General features: G+C 38.3%; 1 protein-coding gene across 6 annotated transcripts in view; it reads right to left on the reverse strand.

Moving 5' to 3' along the window:
* Positions 1–23,608, reverse strand: part of LOC109933206 (collagen alpha-1(IX) chain-like) — a 71,580-nt gene extending 47,972 nt beyond the window's left edge. Inside the window, exons 1-7 of one of the 6 annotated variants that reach the window (XM_048596263.1) lie at positions 22,172–22,559; positions 15,889–15,997; positions 12,898–13,284; positions 5,055–5,178; positions 2,747–2,825; positions 2,435–2,527; positions 411–488 (exon numbers count right to left, since the gene is read on the reverse strand). In XM_048596263.1, coding sequence (XP_048452220.1) covers positions 411–488; positions 2,435–2,527; positions 2,747–2,825; positions 5,055–5,178; positions 12,898–13,284; positions 15,889–15,997; positions 22,172–22,192 — 891 coding nt within the window. In that variant the 5' untranslated portion in view covers positions 22,193–22,559. Of the gene's footprint in view, positions 1–410; positions 489–2,434; positions 2,826–5,054; positions 5,179–12,897; positions 13,285–15,888; positions 15,998–22,171; positions 22,560–23,267 lie in introns of those variants that run through there. The other 5 variants (XM_048596262.1, XM_048596259.1, XM_048596260.1 and 2 more) reach the window with 5 other exon arrangements.
* Positions 23,609–26,054: the final 2,446 nt, after the last annotated feature.

Consider the following 26,054-nt stretch of genomic DNA (forward strand, 5'->3'; position numbering starts at 1 on the left):
AGTGTGGAGCGGACAAGGGAGTCACGGAGAGAGTTGTCCCTCCGGAAAGCAGATAAGGGTGGGGAGGGAAAGATGTCTTTGGTGGTGGGGTCGGATTGCAGATGGCGGAAGTGTCGGAGGATGATGCGTTGGATCCGGAGGTTGGTGGGGTGGTACGCGAGGATGATTTCACTTATCTCCTATATCCGCACCTCTTGAAAGCCAAAGAATAGCGGAGTTGACAGTGGTTTGAAAATAAATTTGGCACCTGCTCTCTTGAATGAGAAATATAGATGCAAAGAGTGGAACCATCAGTGAAACAAAATAGGGATAGGACAGACGATATATAAACTGAAATGATTCCGAGAAAGTGAAGTGAAAGTGGCCATTTTTCATCATTGACAGCAAAGCAATAAAGTATCCATACTTACAATACCAGGCAATTCACAGCAGGTTACCTCACTCGCTTTACTTGGGTTTCTATAGACTGTGAATTGTTGTACGTCCACCTGAGATATAGAAGATGTATGCCAGGTGAATTTAAAGGGACATGTAATAAGAATTCAGTCACTGCAATCTGAACCATGATCTGCTTCATTATTTAGGGCAAGAAAAATTAAAGCCTAAATAGAATCCTTACAGTGCGGAAAGTGGCCAATTGACCAATCAAGTCTACACTAACCCTCCAAACAGCATCCCATCCAGATGCAGCCCCTACCCTATCCCCATAACCCCTCATTTACCATGGTTAATACACCTAGCCTGCACACTAGGTGGACACTATGGTGCAACTTAGCATGGCCAATACAGAAGGGAGATCTCAATACACGTGCCAATAAAATCTAAATCTAAACCTAACCTGCACATCTTTGGATTGTGGGAGGAAACTGGAGCACATAGAGGAAATCCACACAGATACAGGGGAATATGCAAATGCCACACTGACAGTCGCCCAAGGCTGGAATCAAACCTGGGTTCCTGGCATTTGTGAAGCAAAAGTGCTAACCACTGAGCCCCTGCACCACCCTAAAAGTACTGTTGAGCCTGATTTTAATTCAATCAAAACCCTTTTACTCGTGCAGAGTTTGAAAGTGGGCCACAAAGTATCAAATTATAATGATGAATTGCTGAGTTTCTGCACTTTAACAATGTGTGGTTAACCTAGTGTATGTGTGGTCATTGATTAAATAAGCAGTTTTATCTTTTTGGTCCAAATGTATAATGCTAACTTAGATTTTGCAGTCAGTGGCAAAGCAAAATGCACTCATTTATGAATTATGGAATGCTGATCACAATGGTTTTGTAATCTCTGTGGCAGGAATTTCCCTGTTCCTAATGCAAGTCTAAGCTGGTGCTAAGTCAAGAGAATGTCTTGAGATGCATCAGTAGTGATGTCAACAAGAAGAAATAGTCACATCAAACTATGCACAAATAACATACAAGGTAGTTAAAAGCATCATTAAACTTCATTTCTAATTAAAACTTTCAGATGTTAAACAAACAATTGTGACTGGATTAAGATATGAGCGAAATCAAAAATAAACATACTTCAAAAATATTATTTTGAAAATGGGGCATTATTTTATCACAATGGAAAACACGGGCATTTCATAAATATAAAATTATTCATCCCAGGCAAGAGAGAGGGCATTTAGGAGTATTCATGGGGTGGGTATGCCATTAAGAACCTTCTTTAAATAACGTGTGACTTTTACAAGTGCTTTTGCAGAGAGACTAGAAGGTCCCCTTATCAATTCAACACCATATCTTCTAGAGGAGTATAGAATCACTGACAGCAATTTCAAATGTGCATATTATTGTAAGCATGGACACCAATTCTAGGAATCTGCACATTTCAGAACAGAATATTATAGAATGTCTTAGAATATTTAGAATTGCCAAATTATATTTGATTTATAATCATAGAACACTGGAAAATATCAATGTTTTTAAAATTTCCCAATTTTATAGGCCTCAAAAATGCAATCTTGGCTATAGTTAACTTATAAAGTCATACTGCACGGAAACAGACTATTCGATCCAACTCGTCCATGCCAACAAAGTTTCCCAAACTATACTAGTTCCCACTTGCCTGCATTTGGCCCATATCCCTTGAAACATTTCCTATTCATGTACCTGTCCAAGTGTCTTTTAAATGTTGTAACTGTACCTGTATCCACCACTTCCTCTGGCAGTTCATTCCACATACGAATCATCCTCTGAAAATGTTGCCCCTCAGGTCCCTTTCAAATCATTCTCCTTTCAATTTAAAATTATACCCTCTAGTTTTGGACTCCCCTAACGTGTGGAGATCTTGGCTATTCACCTTATCTATGCCCCTCATGATTTTAGAAAAGTCTACAAGGTTACCCCTCAACCTCCTACGCTGCAGTGAAAAAGTATAGTTGTGTGGCTAAGAGGTGAAATGAACAAATGGAGTATGAAAGATACTTACTGGAAGTGTAGTATTGCTCCTTGCTCCTGTAGCTAAAATAGTAGCTCCACCTGTGCCAATGAATCCATATTGTCGAATGGGAGCTGTGCCAACCTGCTGACAATCAATAAACAGAGTCAGCTGGGTTTTTGTGGCACTAAGTGAGAGCTTGTGCCAGTCCTGGTTAAATAGCTGTCCCACATTCTCAAAAGTGGTGACCTCCTCTCCTACTGCTGCCACATTGTAGAGCTCAATAGCATTGGTCTCACCATACAGTCGGAGTCGGAACTGCTCATTGTCATATCTGTCAGTTATCTCCCACAGATTCCATACCATGTTAGGGGTATTTTCTCTCATTCTAAACGTTGTGACCACTGAAAATTCTTTGGGGAACCCACTTGGATGAACAAATCTGAAAAATATGCAAAACAAAAATCATAATTTTCTTCATGCAATTGCAAGCAATATATTTCAAACGCAAAGTGATGAGAACTTTCTGACTTTTTAATGAAGGAACACTGCTGACCAGTGTCATTCACAATGCTCTAGTAATGAACAGCACCTCAGTGAGATGAGCATGAGTTCTTTCAACACAATGGGGGGTATTTTAAACACTAAAAATATGTAGGGTTGAGTCAGCTGGGATTTAAAAACATTAAAAGTCTGATTTCTGACCCCAACTCTCTCTTAATCCATCCAGATTTTTTTTTTATAAAAAGAAGGTAGGATGTTGTGGGTAACCAAGCACTCCCAGAAGATGGGTTGTACATTAAAATATTATCATCAGGTTGTTTACCTCAAATGGTATCTTTAATTCTAGCTGTCTTTATGGTTTATAGGGTCTTGAAAAATTTGGTATCTAAGGGGTGGTCATATCCGGGTATGTCCTGCTATATCCAGCTTACTTGCCTCATCCAACTCCATGCAGTTCCTTCTCTTATGCCTTCTGGCTGTGATCTTCATTTGACCCTTACTGTGGCTTAATATCTTGTCCCCAAGACACAATCTACCTTTCTGGGCTTCAATCTGTCTGCATTCTCATTTCTGATCTCCCTCCTCAAACTTTGGCTTTTCCAATTTCCTTCCACCCCATTCCCTGTCTGTGCCCTTGTGTGGAAAGCTTCAGCCAATCAGCCTCCCCATCTACATTGCTATAGCTGAGAAATCAGAAACAAAAAACTTTGTGCTTGAATCCTACAGTTAAATTTGACAAGGATGAGAGAAGCAAATTATTCTGGGTTTCCCAGTTGGAAAATTGCCCTACACCCCCAGGCTCCCTACCCACCTCAAACTAAGATCAGGACCAATGAATTCCAGAATTTGGCTGGATGGTCAGGGATAAACCAAACAAAGGCTACTTTCTCTCCCAGAAAGAAGAGGCAAAAATGAAGTGACTGGTCACCAGTGATTCCTTTTACACAATCTTATTGTGAAGTGAATATTAGAGAGGAAACTAAAGTTCCTTCTAATTGCATTTATAATGTGTATATGTTAAAACACAAAAAAAAAAATCAGCAAAAAAATAAAACAAAGGACTGCAGATCCCGGAGATCTGAAACAAAAACAAATTGCTGGTGAAACTCAGCAGGTCTGGCAGCATCTGTGGGAAGAAAGTAGAGATAACGTTTCAAGTCCAGTGTTCCGATGGCGAGTCACTGGACTTGAAATGTTAACTCTGCTTTCTTCCAACAGATGCAGTGAAGTCAGCAAAAAACGTTGCTGGTGTTCTACTTTGTTTGAACATTGGATGCATGTTACAGAGGCACAAAAATAGTTAATGACACTCAGAGATAAGAATTTTTATACGTGTTCAAAAATACATCCACAGAATGGGCCTCAGCCTCAAAGCAGGATGTTCAGGCTGGTATCCACATTAATGCAGGTTTCTATCCATTCCATGTGAAATAGAAACTCAACATATGCCTGGACTGGTGGTTTGACACCTTCCTGCTCTAGAATTGAATCAGAAAAGCTGCAGTATTTTCTCAATTTTAATTCTGAATCAGGAGCTTCCATATGGATAAAAACTTTTGCTTTTAAATGTCAACAACTAATGACCATTACCTTGACAATAATATTATACTCTCTGATTCATTACTACTAATATTTTGACAGTGTTGTTTGCAATGGATGCTTTAATTATGAAAACATTTTAACCCTGCATCACAACTTAGTGGAGAAGGCAATGGCAATTAATGCAAAACAGTTCTCTTAATATTTGAATCAACTTTATAATAGTTACTATGTTGACATGCCAATTCATTTAGGAATTTGTCCAAAAACAAAGTATCCTAACAATATAAGCTGATAATGAAATTCAAGAGATGATCTTTCCGAAATATTTTATAGCAAGTGGGGAACATTCACCTCGTAAATTGGTTATAAATGTAGAGTAATTTGCACTTAGTTAAGAATGAGCTATTGGAGGGGAGTTTTTTTAAACTTTAAAGAGTGGTCCTTTCATTTAACTGTTTTGAGGATGAGTATATACATGTAGCAAGAAGCAATTATAGATATCTGCATATTAATCTTTACATTTATACAGTCCCTATAATTCAGTGAACTTGATTGTCTGTAATGCATTTAAGAATGTCCGTCGGTCTATATGAAGGCAAAGCTGACTTTCTTTGATACTACGTACCTTGATTCTCTCCTAATCTGTGTACTTGGCTCTAGGCGATAAGCCTTTAAGTTAATTTGGGATCCTTCCACTTCGTAGACACCAACTGTACTTGACAATCTTAATGCTTCCAACACGTCAGTAACTGGAACAGAGGGGAAAATGCAACTAGTACCAAATCTAAAGATAATTATCCAATTTACATAGTAATGCTCCTAAGTGAGCATTATGCATCTTTATACCGAAGCATTGCAGTCTTGGAGCGAAACTAGCTTAGAGCTGATGGGAAGTTATGCAATCCTTTTGGATAATTGCATTGGAGCCTCTTCATTTTGCATACTTTTAATTGAGAGTTGCAAGATCAGTTTAGCAGGAAGAATTAGAAATCCTTCATAATCGCCTTTTTTAAAAATGATGGTCTAAGGAACAACATGACAACGATCGTTGCACATCGCACTGAAAAGTACTTTTAAAAATAGCACAGGCAAGTCTGTTGTAGCCTAACTCAAAGTTAAAGGGCAAACCAAGTATTCTGGAGAGCAGCATGGAAAATGCTAGATAGCACGATTGTTTAAAATATTCAGAAGCTAATGCTAAGCTAGTGGGTGCCAAGCATTTATGCTTTATAGTAACATAACACTATAGTGATGTCTCATGTCATATTTAAGAAAAAGCTTTAAGAATTCATGAGACATGCCCCAATAGTCCCAAGACATCACTGTAACTGAATCACCATGAACGTCAGGTATACTTTGCAACCTGGTGTATGCCAATAATTAACAAAATGCAAGATCACCTTGGGAGTTTTGTAGCCAGCATGTTTTAGTATATGGATAGTGTTTCAAATGTTTGTTGGCAAAGCTATGAATATTGGTGATGTTATGAGCTGACAATTAATCATAGAATCCTACAGTGTGGAAGCAGGCTGTTCAGCCCATCGAGTCCGCACTGCCCCTCCAAAGACCAGCACACCTCTCTACCTTATCCCTGTAACCCTACAATTCCCATGGCTTATCCACCTAGCCAGGAATCAAACCTGGGTCCCTGGTGCTGTGAGGCAGCAGTGCTAACCACTGAGCCACCATACCGCCTTAACAATGGAATATGAATGGAAGATGATACAGTGCACTGTTCTTTAATGTGTAATTAAGCATGTTTTTTTATCCCAGATTTACTCATATTATCCTTTGCCAAGTGTTCTGATCATAAGCTGTTCTATTATGGAGAAATCCAAATTGGATCTCAGTACTTGGACAGTTCCATTTTTGCAGTGCATTTGGGTAAGTTGATTTCACTGTTAACTGATAGTATTTGAACTAGTTTTCACAGAACATTATCTCATAAGAAAGCAGTTTTATGAAAATAGAAAATTATATTGAAAAAGGCTTTAACTTTGAAATTAAGACTTTTATGCAGTTAAAGGTCTCCAAATGACTGATTTCCATTTGCATAGTTCAAACTTTGTTTTAGAAATTATTTAACTTTAAAATAATAGGATCTTACTTCCTTACATTTTCTTAACTCATTCTCCATTTAAAAATATTTTAGCCTTTTTTTAAAAAAATGTATACATATGTATCATGATTCTCTGTTCAAAAGCTGTTTGATATTTGTAATGGGGTGAAAATGTAACAATGAACTCTTCGCACCATTTAAACTTTCTTTGTTGTAACTACTTTGAAACATTTATGAAGTGTAATTTCAAAGGACTCCCCATTAGGCATACCAGACAAAAACAGTTCAATTTAAAGTTCAAAGTTCCACTTGCATTATTACAGTAGACAGTGTGAGGGAGGGGACAGACTGGTTGGAGGGAGTTGAATGACATTAAACAGGTATATTGCTAACTGCCAATGAATATGTATGAGAGTTCCTTTTCATCAACACCATTGCTGCAGCAGGTAACATAATCATTGGGAAGCTACAGTTTCTGCCCAGTGAAAGGCCAATACTTAAAGTAAGGTTTTTTTCTCATTATATTCCTTAGGGCAAGTTTCAATTGTTGTAAAAGACCCATCAGAAGTTCGCAAAGTTATAGGAGAGTATTCACATGTAACTTGCAACATTCACCACCATGAAAATTGCTGCAATTTGCAAAATGCCAAAATTGCACTTGTACAGTAACTTCAAGGTATATAACCATGCCAATGAACTCACAATGGAGGAAAGAAACAGGTGTAAATCTTTGTCGGCGATGTAGCAGGGCGGGCAACGGCTTGCACATAAAACTCCAATTTAAGAAAGATTCTAAAAGTGACAAAAGTTGTAAAGAGATGGAATGGATTAAGGAGGGAGTCCAAGTAGGATTGAGGATACCAACTGTTCTGCCACAAAAGGTGCATCAGGGGAGGAGAGTACTACACAGTTGGTCTGAGTCAAAGGATACAACGGGTTACAAAAATAAGGTGGAATGGAGTGTTTTTATGAGTGAAGACAAGAATTTTAAGTATAATCTGTTATTGAATGGAAAACACACACAAATGATAGAAAATATATATAACATTGGCAGTTCAAACGGGATCAAACAGAACGCGAAAACTGAGTCCAGTCTGAACAAAAATCAAGAGGAAGGAGCCATGAGTAGATCTATGGGAAGCTCCTTGAGGGTGTTGGAGGTCCACACAAACATCTCAAATTTCAAGGCATCTTCAACATATGGCAGAAAGGGAACACCCATGGGTTCCAGAACAGTCGAAAAGCCTGTTGAGGAACTGAGCACGTTTCGCTCCTGCACCATTTGCAGGTTTGCAGCTTTCATATGGTCCATGTCAGGAATGTTGTACCTACCCAAACTTTATAAGTCACTAGACTTGACCTTGCGTCAACCATGCCTCTTACCCATGCAGGGCCATTCCCATGGTTCTTACACCAAACTTCATCTCCTCAAGTAAACTATCTCTTAGCAGAGTCTTGCGTCCAGCATTGGCATTCCTGATGTTGTTTCACTCTCCCCCAGGTCAAGGAAGATCAGATTTAACCTGGTGTGGAATCTTCTCCCCATTAGCAACTCTGCTGAAGCTCTCTCTGTAGTTGCAAGAGGGATGGTCATATCATCAAATAGGAATAGTATCTAGTTAGGACTGCTCTTTCTGCCAGACCACTGGATGATGGATGGTATGGAGCTGTCTTAAGATGTCAAATACCATTCGACTTTAGGAAATACTCAAATTCCCTACTGGTGAACAGTGGACTGTTATGTGACCAACACTTCTGGGAGTCTGTGTATTGCAAAAGAGGCAGTTTCTCTATCATCGTCCCTGCGTTTGACAAATGAACTCTATGCACATTCAGCCTCTTTGAGTGGGTGCCCGCAATGACAGATCATTGAGCCCATGAAAGGACCGGCATAGTCGATTTGAAACTGAGTCCAGGGTTTACCCAGCCATTTCCACGGATGTGGAGGAGCTGCTAGCAGTAATTTTTGTCCATTTGGCACTCTGGGCACTGTCCCACCAATGTCTTCATCCAACTCTGGCCACCAGACATAACTTCTCGCCAACATCTTCATTTTGGACGAGTCTGGTGGAGGTCAGCCAGTATCTAGTCGTGACCTTTGTTCGGGGCAATCACACTTGACCCCCATAATAATATACCAACCACTACTGTGATCTGGTTTCTCCGGGTTCAAAAATGTCTCAATTCTGGTTGTGATGGCCCTTTGGATTCCCCCATCGCTACCAGCTGTTTCAGTTTTGCCAGGACCGGATCTTTCTGCATTCAAAGTCTGATTTTATCAGCCTTGACTGGAAGTATGTCCAGAAAATTTAAAACCATTATGGACTATCGGTGCACCATCCGTGGTGTACCTGCCAGTTGGAGGTGGCTCAACGCATCTGCTTTTGCTACTGGACGGTGTAATTATACACACTTAGTATTAGAGCTCACCACTGAATTTGACCTGAAGCTATGGGTGGCACAGCCTTGTCCTCTTTAAGTAGACCTAGCAGGGGCTTGTGGTCTATTATTACAGATTTATGTCCATAAAAAGAACTGGTAGAACTTCCTGACTCAAAATATGACTGCCAAACCTTCCTTCTCTATCAGGGTGTACTAAGCCTCTGCAATTAGCCAAAGTTATGGATGCAAATGCTATTGGGCATTCCTCTCCATTGGGCCACCGATGAGCTAATACTACCTCAATGCCATACAGGGAAGCATCGCATGTCAATACCAGATCTCACTTGGGATCACAGTGTGCCAACACCTTATAGGATGATAGCTGTTTCTTCTCTTCACTGAAAGCTATAGCTTGACTACCTGACCATTTCCAAGGCTGACCGTTTCTTAGGAGTTGATGTAAAGGTGCTAGGATGGAGGCCAGGTTCTGTATCAACTTTCCGTAATAATTCACCAACCCAAGGAAAGACCTAAGCTCTAGTACAAACACGGGAGCCAGGACACCTTTGATCACCCTCACTTTATCCAACAGGTGTAACCCAATCTTGTCAATTCTGTAGCTCAAGTAAGTCACTTGTGGTGCCTGGAACATACATTTTTCCCTTCTAAAGATGTATGCCCACCTGGGAAAAATGTCTAAGGACTATGTCCAAGTTCTCTAAATGCTCAGTTTGATTTTCCCTGTTATTAACACATCATGTAAATAAATGGTGACTTGGGGTAGACCTTGTAAAAGGTTCTGTCATCTGCTGAAAAATTGCACAGGCTGATGATAGCCTAAACGTCAGTCTCGCATATTGGTAAAGAAACTCTTATGGATATTAATTGTATTGTATTTCTGAGAATCCTCACAAAACCACAATTCTATGTACGCATGGCTCATGTCCAGTTTCATGAAAGACAGTCTCCCCGACTCCGGCCAGCTTTGCATATAAATCCTCAATGCGAGCAGGGATTGGGATTTTTCCAGCTGCAAAAAGCAGTTTACCATTTGTTTGAAATTCCCACAAAGGCGAACCAACCCATCAGACTTCACGATCAGGATGACCGGTGCTGCCCATTCCACAAACTGCACTGGTTTGATGATTCTTTCATGTTCCAGCCTTCTGATTTCTGTCACTACTTTTGCCCGTAAGGCAAATGGCACTGGGCAGGCCTTGCAGATTTGTGGATTTGCTTACTCGGCAACATGTAGGGTGGCCTTGGCTTTTGATAGTCTCTGGACCTTCCTGAAAAACTTGTGGTATTTAATTAGGACTTCACTCAGGCAGCCATTTTCTAATTGAAAAATATTGACCAATCTGGGTGAATCTTTCTGAACCAATTTTGTCCAACTAACCTTGAGCTCATAGGAAACCGGAACCAAAGTTGTACCCTGAATCTATAAAGGTTCTCAGTCTAGCCAAGGTCTTACACAAACTTAAGGGTTGGAGTCCAGAGCGAGCTTTGTTAAAGATTGGTTCTGCACTCACTAAAACAGCTGTGCCAGTATTGACCTCCATTAGAACTAGGTCATTTCTGAAGAAGGGTACAGACCCGAAACGTCAGCTTTCCTGCTCCTCGGCCTGCTGTGTTCATCCAGCTCTATGCCTTGTTACCTCAGATTCTCCAGCATTGGCAGTTCCTACTATCTCCACCATTTAACCAGATGCTTATTTTGATTGTCTCTGATTTGGATGTTGCTAAACAATTTAACTGTTTCAAACCAGATGTAGGTAGACTGTCTAGGGTGTACACCCTCCATGAGTTCTCTTACTCAATTTAGGTCTCAAGCCCACATACCGGTAGCAACTACGATAGCTTGCCAGCCCGGATCCTGAAGAAAATTTTAAACTGTTTGGCTGAGGCTTGGCTTTGTTTTGGAGTTTTGCTGCGGGCTAACTAAGAGTCCCTCTGATCAGGATATGTCCTGTGTGAGGCTATGCAATTGTCTTCACTCAAGTGGTGTTCCCCCAGCTCAGTCAGGGTGTCCACTTCTATCGGAATACCCTGCAATTCATATGCTCCACTTGCCGATTTTCCAATGATAAAGCCAGTTGTAGTACCTGTCTGAAGTCCAGTTGAGCTTCAGCTAGTAAATGCTTTTGTATGGTTACATCATTAATCCCACATACCTCTCAGCTTCTCATCAAGGGTTAACCCAAAGTCACATGCCTCTGCCAGTCATCTTAACCTCGTCAAAAATCCCAGTACAGATTCCCTAGTTCTCGAACTGCCAAGTAAAACTGACACAATCTCAGAATTCGAGGTGGTTTGGGGTTGTAATATTCCATAAATAAATCCGTCAACTCTTGAAATTGGTTTTAGTATCTGGCTCCTCCTGGAAAGTTAGGCTCCTATTAACCAAAAAAGCTGCAGCTCTACAAGGTGGCAGGAAAATTATTCTTTGCTTTTCATCTGTCCCAATGTTATTTGGCCAGAAAAAATAGTGCATTCTTTCCACATACTGTGTCCATTCTTTGACAGCAATATTGAACGAGTCAAGCTTTCTTACTAATGGCATGATGCCAGACATGCTTAACCCAGCTCAAAGATGACTGTGACAAGCGAATTGCTTCAGGACCATGCTTTTCTCTAAGCGCCACTGAAATAATTCCACAGAGGCTGGTATCCCACCACCAAGTCTTCCTCTATTTACACATGGAGAGTCCTTGACACTGATCTAGCTCCCTCAGTCAACTGATGTCTGACACTCCTGTTTTTATCTGTCAGCCAGGGGTCCCTCATTTGTCCAAGTTAACAGCCCCAATAAGAGAACTCATATTCTATGAGGTCCAACTGGCTGATCTCATTACCCTCACTACAAATCCCACAGCCAAATGTATTTTCTGGCAACCCAATTGCCAATGAGGCTTCCAATCCTTTAAGGAACAGATCTCATTTCTAAGAGACGCCAATCAGAAGGCCTGCAGTGCATCAGTTCCAATAGCTCCACTGGGAACAGCGGCCACTGCAGGGAGCTGAAAGATTCATTTATAAATGCTGGCCTCGCAGCAAGCCAAGAGGGTTTGAGGATCATGGGGAGCAATCAGACATGAAGTGGAGTTGTAATGAGGGGAGACAATGGTTGCTGAAAGCAATAGAAATGAAGACTAACGAGGGGTCATTGCTCGTGATGGCACAAAGAGACTCTTATTTAGCTTCTGAGAGTGTGTGCGACTGTGAGGGTCTTTTGTCCACATTCCCTGCCACTGGCAAAATATCAAGGAAAAGGGCATTCCATACCCCTTCCTGCATCTTGATTTTTCCTAAAGCCTCTGTAGGGCCCTTTTAATCCTGGCAAGTAAATGAATCAAGGCAGTAGCTGCAGGATTTCCATTGACACTAATAAATTACAGTACAGTAATTACACTATAGTAAACTATAATATTGCACAGCAAAGATGACCCAGGACTGGGGTAGAGGAAAACAAAATAAACTAAAAGTATCAAGAAGAAATGAAATCAGTCATGTACCAATTTTACTCTTGTCAATACTTTGAAGCTGTTGATTTGGGAACACATGCTTTAAAAGAAACACAAATAATAAATGGTGTCAACTGTTGAATTGAAGATGTGTGATCCATCCTGGAACGGAAAAAATTGCAACAGAAATAGTCCATTTAGCCCTTTTAGCCTGCTCTTCACCATTTCATATGACATTATTGATCTTTTATTTCAAATCCACCTTCACACAATGTCCCCACATCACTTAATGTCCAAAAATGCATTAAACTCTATTTCAAATCTACCCAAGAACTGAACAACTACAGCCCTCTGGAGCAGAGGATTCCAAGGATCCAGAACCATTTGACTGAAGAAATTTCTCTTTATCTCAGTCCTAAATGGCAAACTCCTTGTTTAAAGTTTGAGAGGGGAAACCCTTGTTCTGGTTCTGTGTTCATGATCTGGAACACAAATTATGCAGTAGCTGACTTCTGTTTCCATTGCATGCATATACGTCAACATAAATCAACCAGGACACGTACCTTCTCCCTCTGAGGGATCACGAATGGGAAGCGGCTCCATCTCCATAACTGGAGTTCCTTGTTGGTGCGTAAATGGTGTTCTTGTGTGGATAGAAACAGAAATGTAAGCATCTGGCTGGTTAGTATAATGATAATCTGTGTCTGTAGGCATGCTGGACCCGGGTTCTTCCAGGTCAAGATCTCCAGAAGCTGTGCGGTATTGATCATCAGGTTCAGGTCTTTCAATTTCTGGATAAAATCCTGATGGAGATTCAGTAATATCACGAGTGTCTGTTGTGATTACACTGCCATCACCAGACAGTTCATTCTCATTGGAAAGGCTTCCTGATGCGTTTCTGTGCAAATCTTCAGCTGTGGAACCTTCAAAGGAAGTTACGTCATCATCCCCTGAAGGAAACAATAGTTAATTTCAGGAGCAACATTACATAATGTTGACTTTTGGATTTAGAGATTTTTTCTGCATCTTGAGTAGCTAACAGAAGGATACGGTTAGAGGCAACAGCATGGAGGACTGATGTCTCTGGGCCTTGACTCTAATGGTTGCCTTCAGCACCACAAACCCAGAAAATAGAAATTGACAGGCCAAGATCTCTCTATGGCTCCAGCCTTATACCCCAATTATCCTAACTCATGATGATGCCCTAGTGTGCGTGATGTGTTACATTTAAGTGATACAATCCAGTTGATATTGGGAGATAGGTCAGTGAGCAGAAGGGTTTGTGAAGCTCTGTTACAGGTATTCGGTAAAAGCTTTTTGATCATTGTAGATTAAAGAGACAAAGCTTCAGAATTTCTTGTATTTCCAGCCTTCTTATTTGCCCTAGCAAGTTCAGTACAAGGACAACTAAGGATGAGAAGCAAATGCTGACCTTGCAGCAACAACCCCATCTCATACAAAAATTTTTTAAAAAGACTGCATATTCTATCACTGAACATGTAATTATGATAAGGAGGTTTGAGCTAATCATAGAACCGCCAATTTTTTTCACTAATTTGCATTTCAATGAACTGTATTAACTTATAACTCCAAAATGTATAATTTTAACAATGTTTAAATTTCCTGGTACTGTCAATAAAAATGTCCCCTTCATAATCTGGGGATCAGAAGCTCAAAATCCATTACTAAGTCCCCCTTCTAATTATGTATTTGCTCAAAAGGATGTGGCCATTTTATAATACAAACAACAGAGAAAATGTACCCGCTTCTGGCAATGTGCTTTGGCATTAAAAAAAACTCATCCAAACATTATGTTTTTTTTAGAACAACTACGCCAGGAACCCTTAAACTTCTTTTCAGCCCTTGAATCTTGCTCATTTATCTAACATGAAATTAAATTCTCTGCACAAACAAAACAGATGGCTTCACTAAGAATCACATCCATTACCAGATGTTCACTCTGCATTGGTTAGTAGTCAATAGCACACTCTATCAAAAGCCAGCAATGGTAATTAGCTGCAGAAGAGCTGAATTCAGAAATGATTCTACAAGAGATGTATGCATAAATTTTTTTTTTTTTTTTTTTTAAATCATTTCACTTCATTAGAAAGAAATGAGAAAATAACATGTTAAAAAGATAACAAGGTGTAGAGCTGGATGAACACAGCAGACCAAGCAGCATCAGAGGAGCATGAAGGCTGACGTTTCGGGCCTAGACCCTTCTTCAGAAATCAGCATCTGCAGTTCCTACTATCTCTGTTAAAAAGATAATATGCATAAGTCTTTAACTGGAAGTCTTGTAGAAAATAGCTGCTGCCAGGTAAATGATTAACCGCTTCTTCTGGCTTGGCTTTGTAGAACAATCTTGGCACTTTAAAATCTTTGCATTCATTCTGACAGCCAGAAACAATTTAATTGAGCATTAAAGCTGTGAAATGTATAAATTGCAAAACTCCAGAAAGGTCAGAAAAATATGCTATCATAGCCAGGAAAACTTTCTATTAATTCCATTCTATTTCTGAAAGTTGGTATCTAGGGTAAAGAATTAAGTTGCCAAAGTCCTACTGGACTACAGAGTCCTTCTCTCATTGGAGAGAGATGACTGGTGATGGTTTAACCTGACGGTCACCACGTGCAAGGTGAGAGGAGAGGTTAAGAAGGAGAGTTCTTGATGATAATGTCAGTTGGTGCAGGAACTGAACCCATCAGTTGGCATCATTCTACTCCATAAACCAGCTATTCAGCCAACTGAGCTGCCGAACCTGTTTTATTAGTCTAATCACTCAACAATAAACATAGGTATAAATACAGGACACATTTTACATGATTTAATAAAAATGGCAGGAAAAGTAATCTTGGAGAATATCTGAAAGATGTCAAATTAAACTAAATAAACAAGCAAATAAATCTAATAAATAAATAAATTCAAGCATGTGTTTCTGAAGACAAGTTTACAATCAAGACAAATATTTAACATCGACCAACAATAACGTAGTGTGAAGAATAAACCCTTCAAACACACTAAGAACATAGATTATCAAACTGTTTTTCACGGAATCCCTAAGCAAGCCATTCAGCCTATTGAATCCACACCAACCCTCCGACAGCATACCATGCAGACCCTCCTACCTAATCCTGTAACCCTGCATTTCCCATGTCTAATCCACCTAGCCAACACATTCCTGGACACTATGGGCAATTTAGCATGGGGAGAATGTGCTAATGCCACACAGTCAGCTGAGAGTGAAATCAAACCTGGGTCTCTGGTGCTGTGAAACAGCAGTGCTAACCACTGAACCACTGTGCCACCCCTAACATGTAAATGAATCACCGATACAGGTTGTGTGTGAAGGTTGGCCTTCATTTCTATTAAAATTTTCCAACAGTCTTCAGATGTTGAAAAGACACTCTGGTCATGATTTGAAGACTAAGAAACTACTTTTTATTTAAACAGATATGAAAGACACATAAGTAAAGGAGTGGTAGATAAAGAACATTAGATCAAGGAACTCCAAATCAAACGATAATAAATTGGTTATTCAGATTCTACTCACCAGAGATGGAGTCTAAATATTCCTGGCAACTAACATCAAGTGAATGTAGAAAAATTAGGAAACAAACTACTAGCCACGGCACATGTCTCCTCACAGGCATTGAAGAAATCTGCAATTTGGGATTGAAAACATTATAAATTGATCATTGAAATGTAAAGAAACATTACATGTTTAATAACCAATATTTTAGAAACCACCATTTCTTATCCAGATATAATTAGAACATCCTTGTTAGGAAAATGCATTGAAAGCAAATAGAGCCAAAGGAAGGGTTCATTAAGTTAACACAATGATGAAACACATATTCCCATTTCTTATTTGAACAAATACGAGTAGTGAATGGAATGACAAAGCTCAATTATCATATAACTACCAAATTTAAACATTGCTTTCTTAAGTGGTGGTGTGTCTGGAATGTACAACCTTAATAAGTGTGTACCATGCACACAGCAATCCTTCAATATATGACTGCCAAGCAAAGGTCTGGGGGCAGGAAAATATGTTGGGAAAAAATAGGAGCATGTAAATTAAGGAGGCCATCTGCTTTTGTCACAAACTGCACTATAGAGATATACTAGTTTAGTGACTAAATTACTGGATTAATAATCTTGAGAATACAGGTTGAAATCCCATAGTGACAATTTGAGAACTTGATTTCAGCTTTAAGAAAAAAAAACAGGAAACAAAAGTTTGATAATAGCATAAAATGGCCCTTGATCTCTTTTAGAAAAGGAAATGTGACATTTTTAAATTTGAATTGCCTATTTGTGATTCCAGTCCCTCATTAATATGGTTCACCTGCTACCACGCTCAGAGGCAGTCCAACATAAGAGGAGATTCCACAGCAAGACATCTAAGCATGTAAATGAATGGTGAATTAATGGTGCTGCAAAGGAAAGGAGTTGCACAAATGACTGGAGTCAAATGAGTGGAGAATTCAGGAGACATTGATGGACTGCAGGTATCTATCTTCTCATGGAGCAACCAATCTTAATCATTAATATGCAAACAAAATTAACACTTAAAAAACCTTAGCAGGTGAAAAACCATCTCTGGAGTGAATGAGAATGAAACAGTTACCTGGAACTTATGACAGATTATAAACCTGAAATTGCAACCCTGTTTCTCTCTCGACAGAATGTTGTCTCATTCACTTATGGTTGATAATTTACTGCTTCAATTTTTCCTTACTTTCTTGTAGATGTCTAATATAGCTTCAATTAATTTTTTTACTTAAGCAATAATTTACCAAATCAAAGTTCATAAAATGTAAGTGTGAACAAAACATTTGTCATCAGCATCCTTTTATCTGTGAAAGGTAGTCACACAGCAAACGCTCCATTTCAGATAAGGGTGTCTTTATATGGAACATCTTTGCTGATGGCTGAAGAGGCCAATTCCTGAGAGGTAGATTCTGCCACAATTACTGCACACGAAGCTACTGAGTGTTGTTTTGGATTATTGTTAATGGCATTGTCAAATGTTGCTAAGTCACTGGCCACGGTAGGGTATGCCATCCTACAGACATTACTTCCATTTCACTATTTTTTTTAATTCATTGACAAGATGAGGGCGTTGCTGACCAGGCCAGCATTTATTGCCCACCCCTTTGTCAACCACTTTGTTGTGGGTCTGGAATCACATACAGGCAATTTCCTTCTCTAAAGGGCATTAATGAACCAGTTGGGATTTTCTGACAAACAGTGGATTCATGGTCACCAAAGATGTGCATGCCAGGTGGATTGGCCACGCTAAATTGCCCGTGGTGTTCAGGGATATGTAGATTACGTGGGTTGGGTCTGGGTGGGATGCTTCAAGGTTTGGTGTGGACTGGTTGGGCCGAAGGGCCTGTTTCCACACTGTAGGGATTCTATGATTAGACACTTAATTGCAGATTTTGGTTATTGAATTCAAATTCCATCATCATTAACAGTCTAATGATAATACCACTAAGCCATTGCGTCCCCCAACACCACTACCCCCCAAAAAAGATAGGCAAGACAACATCACAAATGTGACAGTATTCTCCCAGATTTGTTAGCATTACTTGAATGCTCTAAACATTAACTTTTACATCTCTAGTCACTAGCTAATAACGGAGAATAAATATATTGTTCTGAATATTCTCCCCTGCTGCCCTAAAAGTAGTGTTCTGAAGAAGTCATATTGGACTCAAATTGTTAACTCTGTTTCACTCTCCATAGATGCTGCCAGAATTGCTGAGTTTGTACAACATTTTGATGTTTTTATTTCAGATTTTCAGCATTTACATCATTTTGCATATATCTGAAATCAGATGATCATGCCAGGGTGCCTAGCAGCCAATCCTATGTATGAGGTTATTAAATTAACATCTGGTAACTCAACTGTGATGAAAGATGTATAATCTTAGATCAACAGATCCTTTCCTCACCTGACATTTCCAAGCATGACCCAGCTTGAGATGGAGTATGCCCTTGATAGGGCTCATGAAATTTGATTGATTCTTTCTGATGCCTCGTCTAATTGTACTAAGGCCAATAGTAACAGGCCTGCCAAAGTAATAATTCTGACATCTACATGTATATTTCTAGTATATGGTAATAATGAATACAGTGAGATAAACTAACAAGTAGATAGAGTTAGGAACAATATGCCAGACCCTCAGATAAACTCTTTATATTCTATCAAAAAATAACATTGACCATTGTGTCACTTTGAAATTTGCCAATTCAGTACTAAACAATGAGTATCATAATGCATATGGACCCATGCTTATTGAGACTGCCCTAACATATTTCACATAGGCCTATTAAAGCCAGCAGACAGAAGAGGCTTTCATTCCAGCTGGATTCCATCTGAGGTCAAAAGGTTGGTATGTTAACCCACTGACAGACTTCGCTTTCTCCAAAAAAAAACTAAATTCCTTCATAAATCATTGATCACCTAATGGAGAGTTCACACTAGGAACCTGCAAGGGTTATTAGATTTTTATTTCTGTTTTATTTCTGAAGTTAACGTGAAATTTATACAGCATACTGTGCGTAGAGCCAACTATCAGTAATTAATTTGATGACATCCACCTCAAATGATATTAGCATCAACTTATAAATTAATTGGATTGACAATAAATTACATGCCATCATGTTTGCTGTGATCTCCTCTACCTAAATACATAAAAGGGTAATTATTTGGAGTTATATTTCTATCACTGGCAATGTTAATAGCTGTAACACAGATGACAGAACCAAAACAACATACAACAGTAAAATTAGCAGTGGCAGTAAACAACAGAGCCATATGAACTTGCTCATCAATTTATTGTGGCTAATTGACAACTTCAACTCCATATTTCTGTCAAGTCTCCATATTCTTTGATTTCATTAGAATTCAAAAATCAATTCATATTCAGCCTTGATTATGCTCCACGCCGAGATCTGTACTTTCTGGGACACACAATTCTGAAAATTCACAACTCTGAGTGAACAAATTTCTTCTGGTCTAAAGCCATAGTGCTTGTCCCCTTATTCTAAGGCCTAACATTCTCGACTGTCCAACCAGGGAAAGATGCTCTCTGCAGCTACTATCAAGTTCTTGAGGAATCTTATATAATTCAATGACCTCACTTTTCACTCTTCTAAATTCCAAAGTATAGATCCATTATATTCAATATTTTCTCATTGATACTGTTGACCTGGCCAACCCTCCTGTTTCGTGAGCCTTCACTGCACTCCCTCTAAAATGAGAAAATCCTTTCACAGACACAGATACAAAGCTGGGTCCCATTAAATTTATGAAGTTTTTTTTAAAAAGGCTGATATGTCATTACTCCAGCTTATTCCTTGTACAAGGTTTAGGTATTCATCAAAAAGGCCTTAAGTTTAATTTTCATTCTTTGCTTAGTTATCAGTGTTTGGCAAAATTTGAAGTCTCCTCACTGCTTGGTAAGGAAAATTAGAAGCATTTGAATTCTATTCAGCTCCTGCTGAAACTACACAGTTTGAGAAACATGGGCAAGAACATTTCCTGGAGGCCCTGGAACTGTGCCTTCAAGAGAAAAGAGAATTAGATAGAGAAAAAAGGGTGAAAATTTCAAAATGCAATAATATCCTATTTTGAAGCCAAAAATAACCTTCTTAAATCACTTCCAATCCAAAAAGTGTAAAAAGATTCTATTCTAAATTTTTCATGATTCAATTCTACTCATTATCATAACCTTGAAAATTTTATTCCATAAAATTTTAGGCAGCATTCCTAAATTTAAAAATCTATATTTAACGTATTGGATTTTACAGGTGGTGATCTCGTAGTAAAGTGAGTCTTTGTCATCCAACCAGATGAATCAATTATTTCTCATACAAGACAAACATTTCACAAGGGAACAATTCTCATTATCTTCAAAGGCTAAGAAACGATGATCCAGCATCATTCAGCCTGTCTGAATCAATTAGTTAGTTCACTCCAGCATGCAAAATAAACAAAATGTTATCCTAGCACCAGTAGAGAGAAGTGGCCTTTCTCTTAAGCTCTGTGGATCCAGTTTGTATAGTTGCACCTTAAATTATTACATTTTATACACTTTTCCCCATTTGATATTGCATGTTTCCATATATTAACACATGCATAAATATTACCTACTCAAATTACACCATGAGTATCTGACTTCAAGAAAAATTACAGAGAACTGAAATGATCATAAAAACTTCAAACCATTAGCTTGTGCCTCCAGAAACTGGATAAGGTAAATGTTATCAGTACTATTTTAGCAGTAGCTACTGACAGTTAAGGATTGCAGTCTTTCTTCCTTTGCCTTGTCCCTTGCCTTGTCCCATTTCATAACTCAATGTTCAGTTTTAATCTTTTTCTCACATTTTCAGCACCTTTCTTCAGCTTTCATTGCAGGGTCTGAATTAATATATTTGTGGCTCTGATGCTCTTCCCTTTTCAGGTAAATTATATGCTTATCTATCATGATGCTGTAACCTACTTTTAACAATTCCTTGCCAATCATCCTTAAATAGGCCAAGTCACAGAACTGGTATTAATTCAATAACAAACTATAAAGAAGTCTCAACTCAATACTTACCCAATCAGTAGTTGTTCAGTATAAATATTTTTATTGTTAAGAATATAATGAATATCATTCTTCAAAAATGAAAAATTTTATGAAAATGTTGAAGTATCACCAAATAGTAGTCTATTTACTTTATCAAAGCAATAAATAATTTTCAGCACTTTCTTCAGGTACCTTCTCAATCTTTCTGTTCCAATGAAAGAACTTAATTTTTTTTGGACTTTCCTCATAACCAAATCGTCTCAACCTTGTTGTCATCCTAATTAATCTCTAGCAACTTCTCCATGGCCTGGAGATTCTTCCTAAAGAAGAACTTCAAAATATTGCACCAAATTGAATTGTTCCTGATTTTCAGCATTTTGGACTGCCTAGGTTCAACACAAAAAGATACCAGCAAAGTATAGAGTGAATCCGCTTAATTCCCCAACAATTACCTTCATTCTTTCTTGTAATTTAAACAGTGCATTAATGCAACGTTTTGTTGTTTCCTTTTTACAACAGTGCATTTAAAAATAATGTTACTAGCTTTACCTAAAAGTTTAACATGTTAAATAGTTAAAAGACATATTTATTGGGTCTTTGCATTACCAGTTAGAAACATGACAAAGGTATGTTCAACTAATATAATCTCAGAAAACCTGTATCTTTTGAACTTTAAGTCAGATGGGATTGAAGAGAACTTAATTGCCTTTCCAAAATACTGTTAAATATCAAAACACCATTATCCTGTTAACTTAGTCAACTGTATTTTTAAAAAATTTGTCATGTAATTAAATTACTTAAGGGTCAAGTAGAGAGTAGTCAATTTAATGCCAAACCAGACATTAATAACTACTAACTTAAAATGCTAAAATCCAATATGTGAGCCTTTGAGCTCAGTGTATTGATCTTCTATCACATTAGAGTGCTAATTCTCTTATTTTCTTAGCTGGTTATCATGTTCCTTTTATTTTAAGAAAGACTGTACATTTTATTAATTACTCATTCTCCTGCTGATTTTGCTTTTAACTAAGGATGAAAAGAGTTCCCTAAAACCAAACCAAGGATGTGAAATCCTTGTTGTTACAAATTGAACTGGAATCTGTAGAAATACAGAAATAGTATTTAAGCACCATCATTTTGAAAACCAAAATATTTAGAGCTAAGCCTAATGGAACCCAAATATTCTAAGCAGGAATCAAATTAATTAATAAAGTTTTTTGTTAGGTAATTCCAACAGCATTTTCTTACCTCCACTCTTGGATCTGCCATTATTTTAGTCTACATAAAACAATCACCCACAACAAGGTTTCCAGATAATTTAAAGCTCAAATGCTCTGGCTCATACTGGAACATAGGGCCCGATTTCTCAAATCTCCTTTCTCAGTGCTATCTGGCAGGTAGGTCTCATATGACAGGCTTCTTCAATGCAAGTTTCATCTGCCCCTATGTGATTTCACTCAGTCTCATTTCAGAGGACCATCTGCTCAAAGTGTGAAATACTTCAGTTCTTCAACACAAACATTCTGCAAATTTGCCATCTTAAACTTGCAATTTATGGCCATGATGTAGCATGTCTGCTGTTATATGTCACATCATTGTACTTGCGAATGACCTACACCCCAAGCATTCCATAAAAGCTGGCCCAGCTGAATAGTCCAAGGACTGTTTAAAAAAAATTGTAACTCATCAGTATTCTTAAAAGATTTTATTATGCTATCTTTCCAATTGCAGATTCTAGGCAGTACATTTTTGAAACACTATCCCACAGCTTTCTGATGAACACAGAAGTGCCAGCTTTAATAGTTATTTGTGGCTGTTATCACTTTCTACAGTTTTTATATAGTCAAAATTGCTTAAATGATTGTCCATGTGGGATTAAAACTTTAAGAGAGATAGTAAGAACCGCAGATGCTGGAGTCAGAGATAACAGTGTGGAGCTAGAGGAACTGCTGTGTTCCTCCAGCTCCACTCTGTTATCTTTAAAACTTTAAGAGTTTGTTTTCACTTTCTAGTTTAATAATACAATCACTTTTAATAAACAAATTTTCTCAAACAAATTACTTAAAACATAGATTTTTTGAAAAGAGTAAAAGACCATGTTGCTTAAAATAATTTTTTAAAAATCTAGTAAGCTTGCAATGTTATTTTGTGCAATAGTTACGGAAAGTAAAAACTGAAAGCGTAAGCCTCCAATTATTTACAGCATTTTAAAATCCCCTTTTGGTGGTTTGTCTAAATGGATGACAAGTTAGGGTCCACAAGTTCAATATCTCCACAATAACAGTCATTAAAACCAAGTTCCCAACTCCAGCAAAATCGATGGGTGATAGGCTGATGTTCTTACCTGTTCCACAGGAGGCTCTAAAATCTCAAGATTGTTTACCTTTTAATAAGTGCATATGCTACAACAGAGTGAGGTTGACTTTTCCCCAAATAACAAGAGGAAGTCACATTGTTATTACATTGCATAGTCAATGCAATATAGGCCTGTGGGGAAAGAAAAATGGTTGGGGTGCGAGGAGGGGTGGGGAGACAGATAATTAAGTGGATAGCTTTTTTTTTTAAAAAAAGAAAAACAGCCTCATGCAGAATGGCTTTCCCTATGGGTGCAAGATGTTTGCATTTGCACATTCAATTCCATACACAATGTTACTTCTATCCATTATTGACAATAAACAGGATCCATGTTAAGCAGATTTATATGGCTATACATTTACAAGCGACAAGTGAAACAGAATGAATGCAACAATTAACGTATGCTATAGTACAGCCCATGCTTACTCGAGTGCACGTTATGGTCAGTTTTGCAGCATACGTTCCTGCCTACAGCTGCATGTCACTCAATAACTCAGGTTTACAGTTTTAGAAAGTTAGGATTTTAAGACCAGTTAAGTATTGAGTTTAATAACACTAGGTAAAGCCGCTAGAATTGTTACACGATAAACATGCAGTCAGTCACACCAGCTTATTATTTCAGATATGTAGCCCATACAAAAACAGGCTCCTTCAAAACAAATTGTGAGGTTTCTTTACTTTCTGCAAAAAGTCAGTTGCAAAAAAAGTACACACACTATTGCAAGGTCAGTACAGGGCAAAATACCACACTGACATTGCGGATATATTGTGCCTACACATTTTGGGATCTGACCTTGGGCAAGAAATTTAAGGAATTTTTAATGAAAATATTGATTCACCATCCTAAATGGGAATTGACTGGAAATTTATGTTTGTTAAACATGGTTGAAATGTTTTTGTAGTCCTCCTATAAACAATAAAAACATGACTTCATTCACACTTTTAAGGTTAGAGTCCCATTCTTACCTTCTGGATAAGACACTAAACCACCCTCTTAGGTAGATGCAGAGATCCCAGAGCATTAGTTTGAAGAAAAGTTGGGGAGCTATCCATGGTATTCCGATCTATATTTGTCCCTCAATTAGTACCACAAAACCACATTATCTGGTCATTGTGGCATTGCTGTTTGTGAGAGCTAGCAATGTGCTAATTGGCTGCATGTGTCCCACAGCATGATGAACTGCAGAAAGATTGAAGACATTGGCTATGTGTTTTAGAGCCAGTGGTCAGTAAAGCTCTACATAAATCTAAGTCTTTGACTTTGAAATAAAATTATAATATAACCACAGAAACAAAAATCCAAATGTTGGATAAACCAGTGGTGTAAAAGAAATTCTAGGAAGCCAGATATATTATTTTAGTGCGAAGCATTGAACAATCTATTCATGGTTGTAAATACGGTATTAAGTTTCAATCAGTTGTTAGCACTGTTTCTTCCAGTTGTAAATTCAAACCTCAAGAGCTGAACAAATAATTTTAACTAATAATTCACTTGAAGTACAGAAGTTCTGCAGCGTCAGAAGTGCAGTATGTCAGATGAAGTACTGCGTGCTTACTGTAACTGGACAGGCCACTCAAAATGGGAGAATCTGATAATACACCAAGCATGCTGGGAAATCAAGCCAAGCATTGGCCAAAGTATCTGTGCAAAGATTCTGAAATAAACAAGCTGCAGACCCAGACAGGCAGGCTGCAGCTGCAGACAGCACAATACATAACCCCTGAGCCTATTTACCAGGACAATAAGAAACATCGAGCTTTTCCGGAACAAAGGGATACCGCACACTCTTATCTGGGAAGTCTACATGACTTACGTGTCCCTGACACTTTCAGAAATGGAGGACCAAAGACTACCCCACTGCCTGTCTGGGTCCAGTCAATTAGGGGGATCAATTCCTGATCGATCCATTGGTAAGATTTGAAGATCCTCCCAAAGGGGTATGGAAGCTTCCAAGGATAACAATCACCGCAACAGCACCCTTGGGAGCAGTAACTCAAGACCAACCACCATAAGAGGCATCCTGGGATCACAGACAGGAAGATCAGATGACCATCACCACGTAGATCAAGGCCAAGGTCTAGTCTGGTGATGTTTGATCATTCCAAGTTAAGTTAAAGTACAAGATACGGACTTAGATTTACAGTATTAATTGTCAGATTTATAGCGTTAATTGTTAGTTGTAGCATAGTCATTATTATAGTATTAATTGTGTTATAATAGTAATATAAAATGATATTTATTGATTAAGAGTCAACTCACAGTCCTTTGCCAGATATACAGGCTAAGCAGACTGTGTGGCACAACATTACTCAAAAGATCCCACATTAAAGAGGTCAGAGGTTTCTCACATTCCACAACTAACATAAGGTTTAGTTGTTGTGTCATTTGCCATGTCAGATTTGGCTGTCTGCATAACTGCAGTTCAAAAGTAATCCATTTGTTATAAAGTAGTTTTCAATATCTTGAAGATGCACCACAGATGCAGATATATACAGATGCAAGTTCTTATGAAGGTCTTTCTTGAAGTAAACTAACAAGGAACTTGTTACCCAGTACGTATTTGTTTCTTTTAAATGCAGAAATTTGAATTAATACCTTTCTTAAAATGTGTACAAAACTGAAGTTTCACAGTCAGTAATATTATGCAACCCAAGAATTATTCCATTTATTATTTATATGGCATATACAGGAGATAATTGCCTTAAGTTCAAAAAACAGTAATTTCTAATTTAAAAACTGCTGCTCAAAATATGACGAGAGAAATTTTATTTCAAA

The sequence above is a fragment of the Rhincodon typus genome, chromosome 4, assembly GCF_021869965.1.
Source record: "Rhincodon typus isolate 14 chromosome 4, sRhiTyp1.1, whole genome shotgun sequence".
Taxonomy (NCBI): domain Eukaryota; kingdom Metazoa; phylum Chordata; class Chondrichthyes; order Orectolobiformes; family Rhincodontidae; genus Rhincodon; species Rhincodon typus.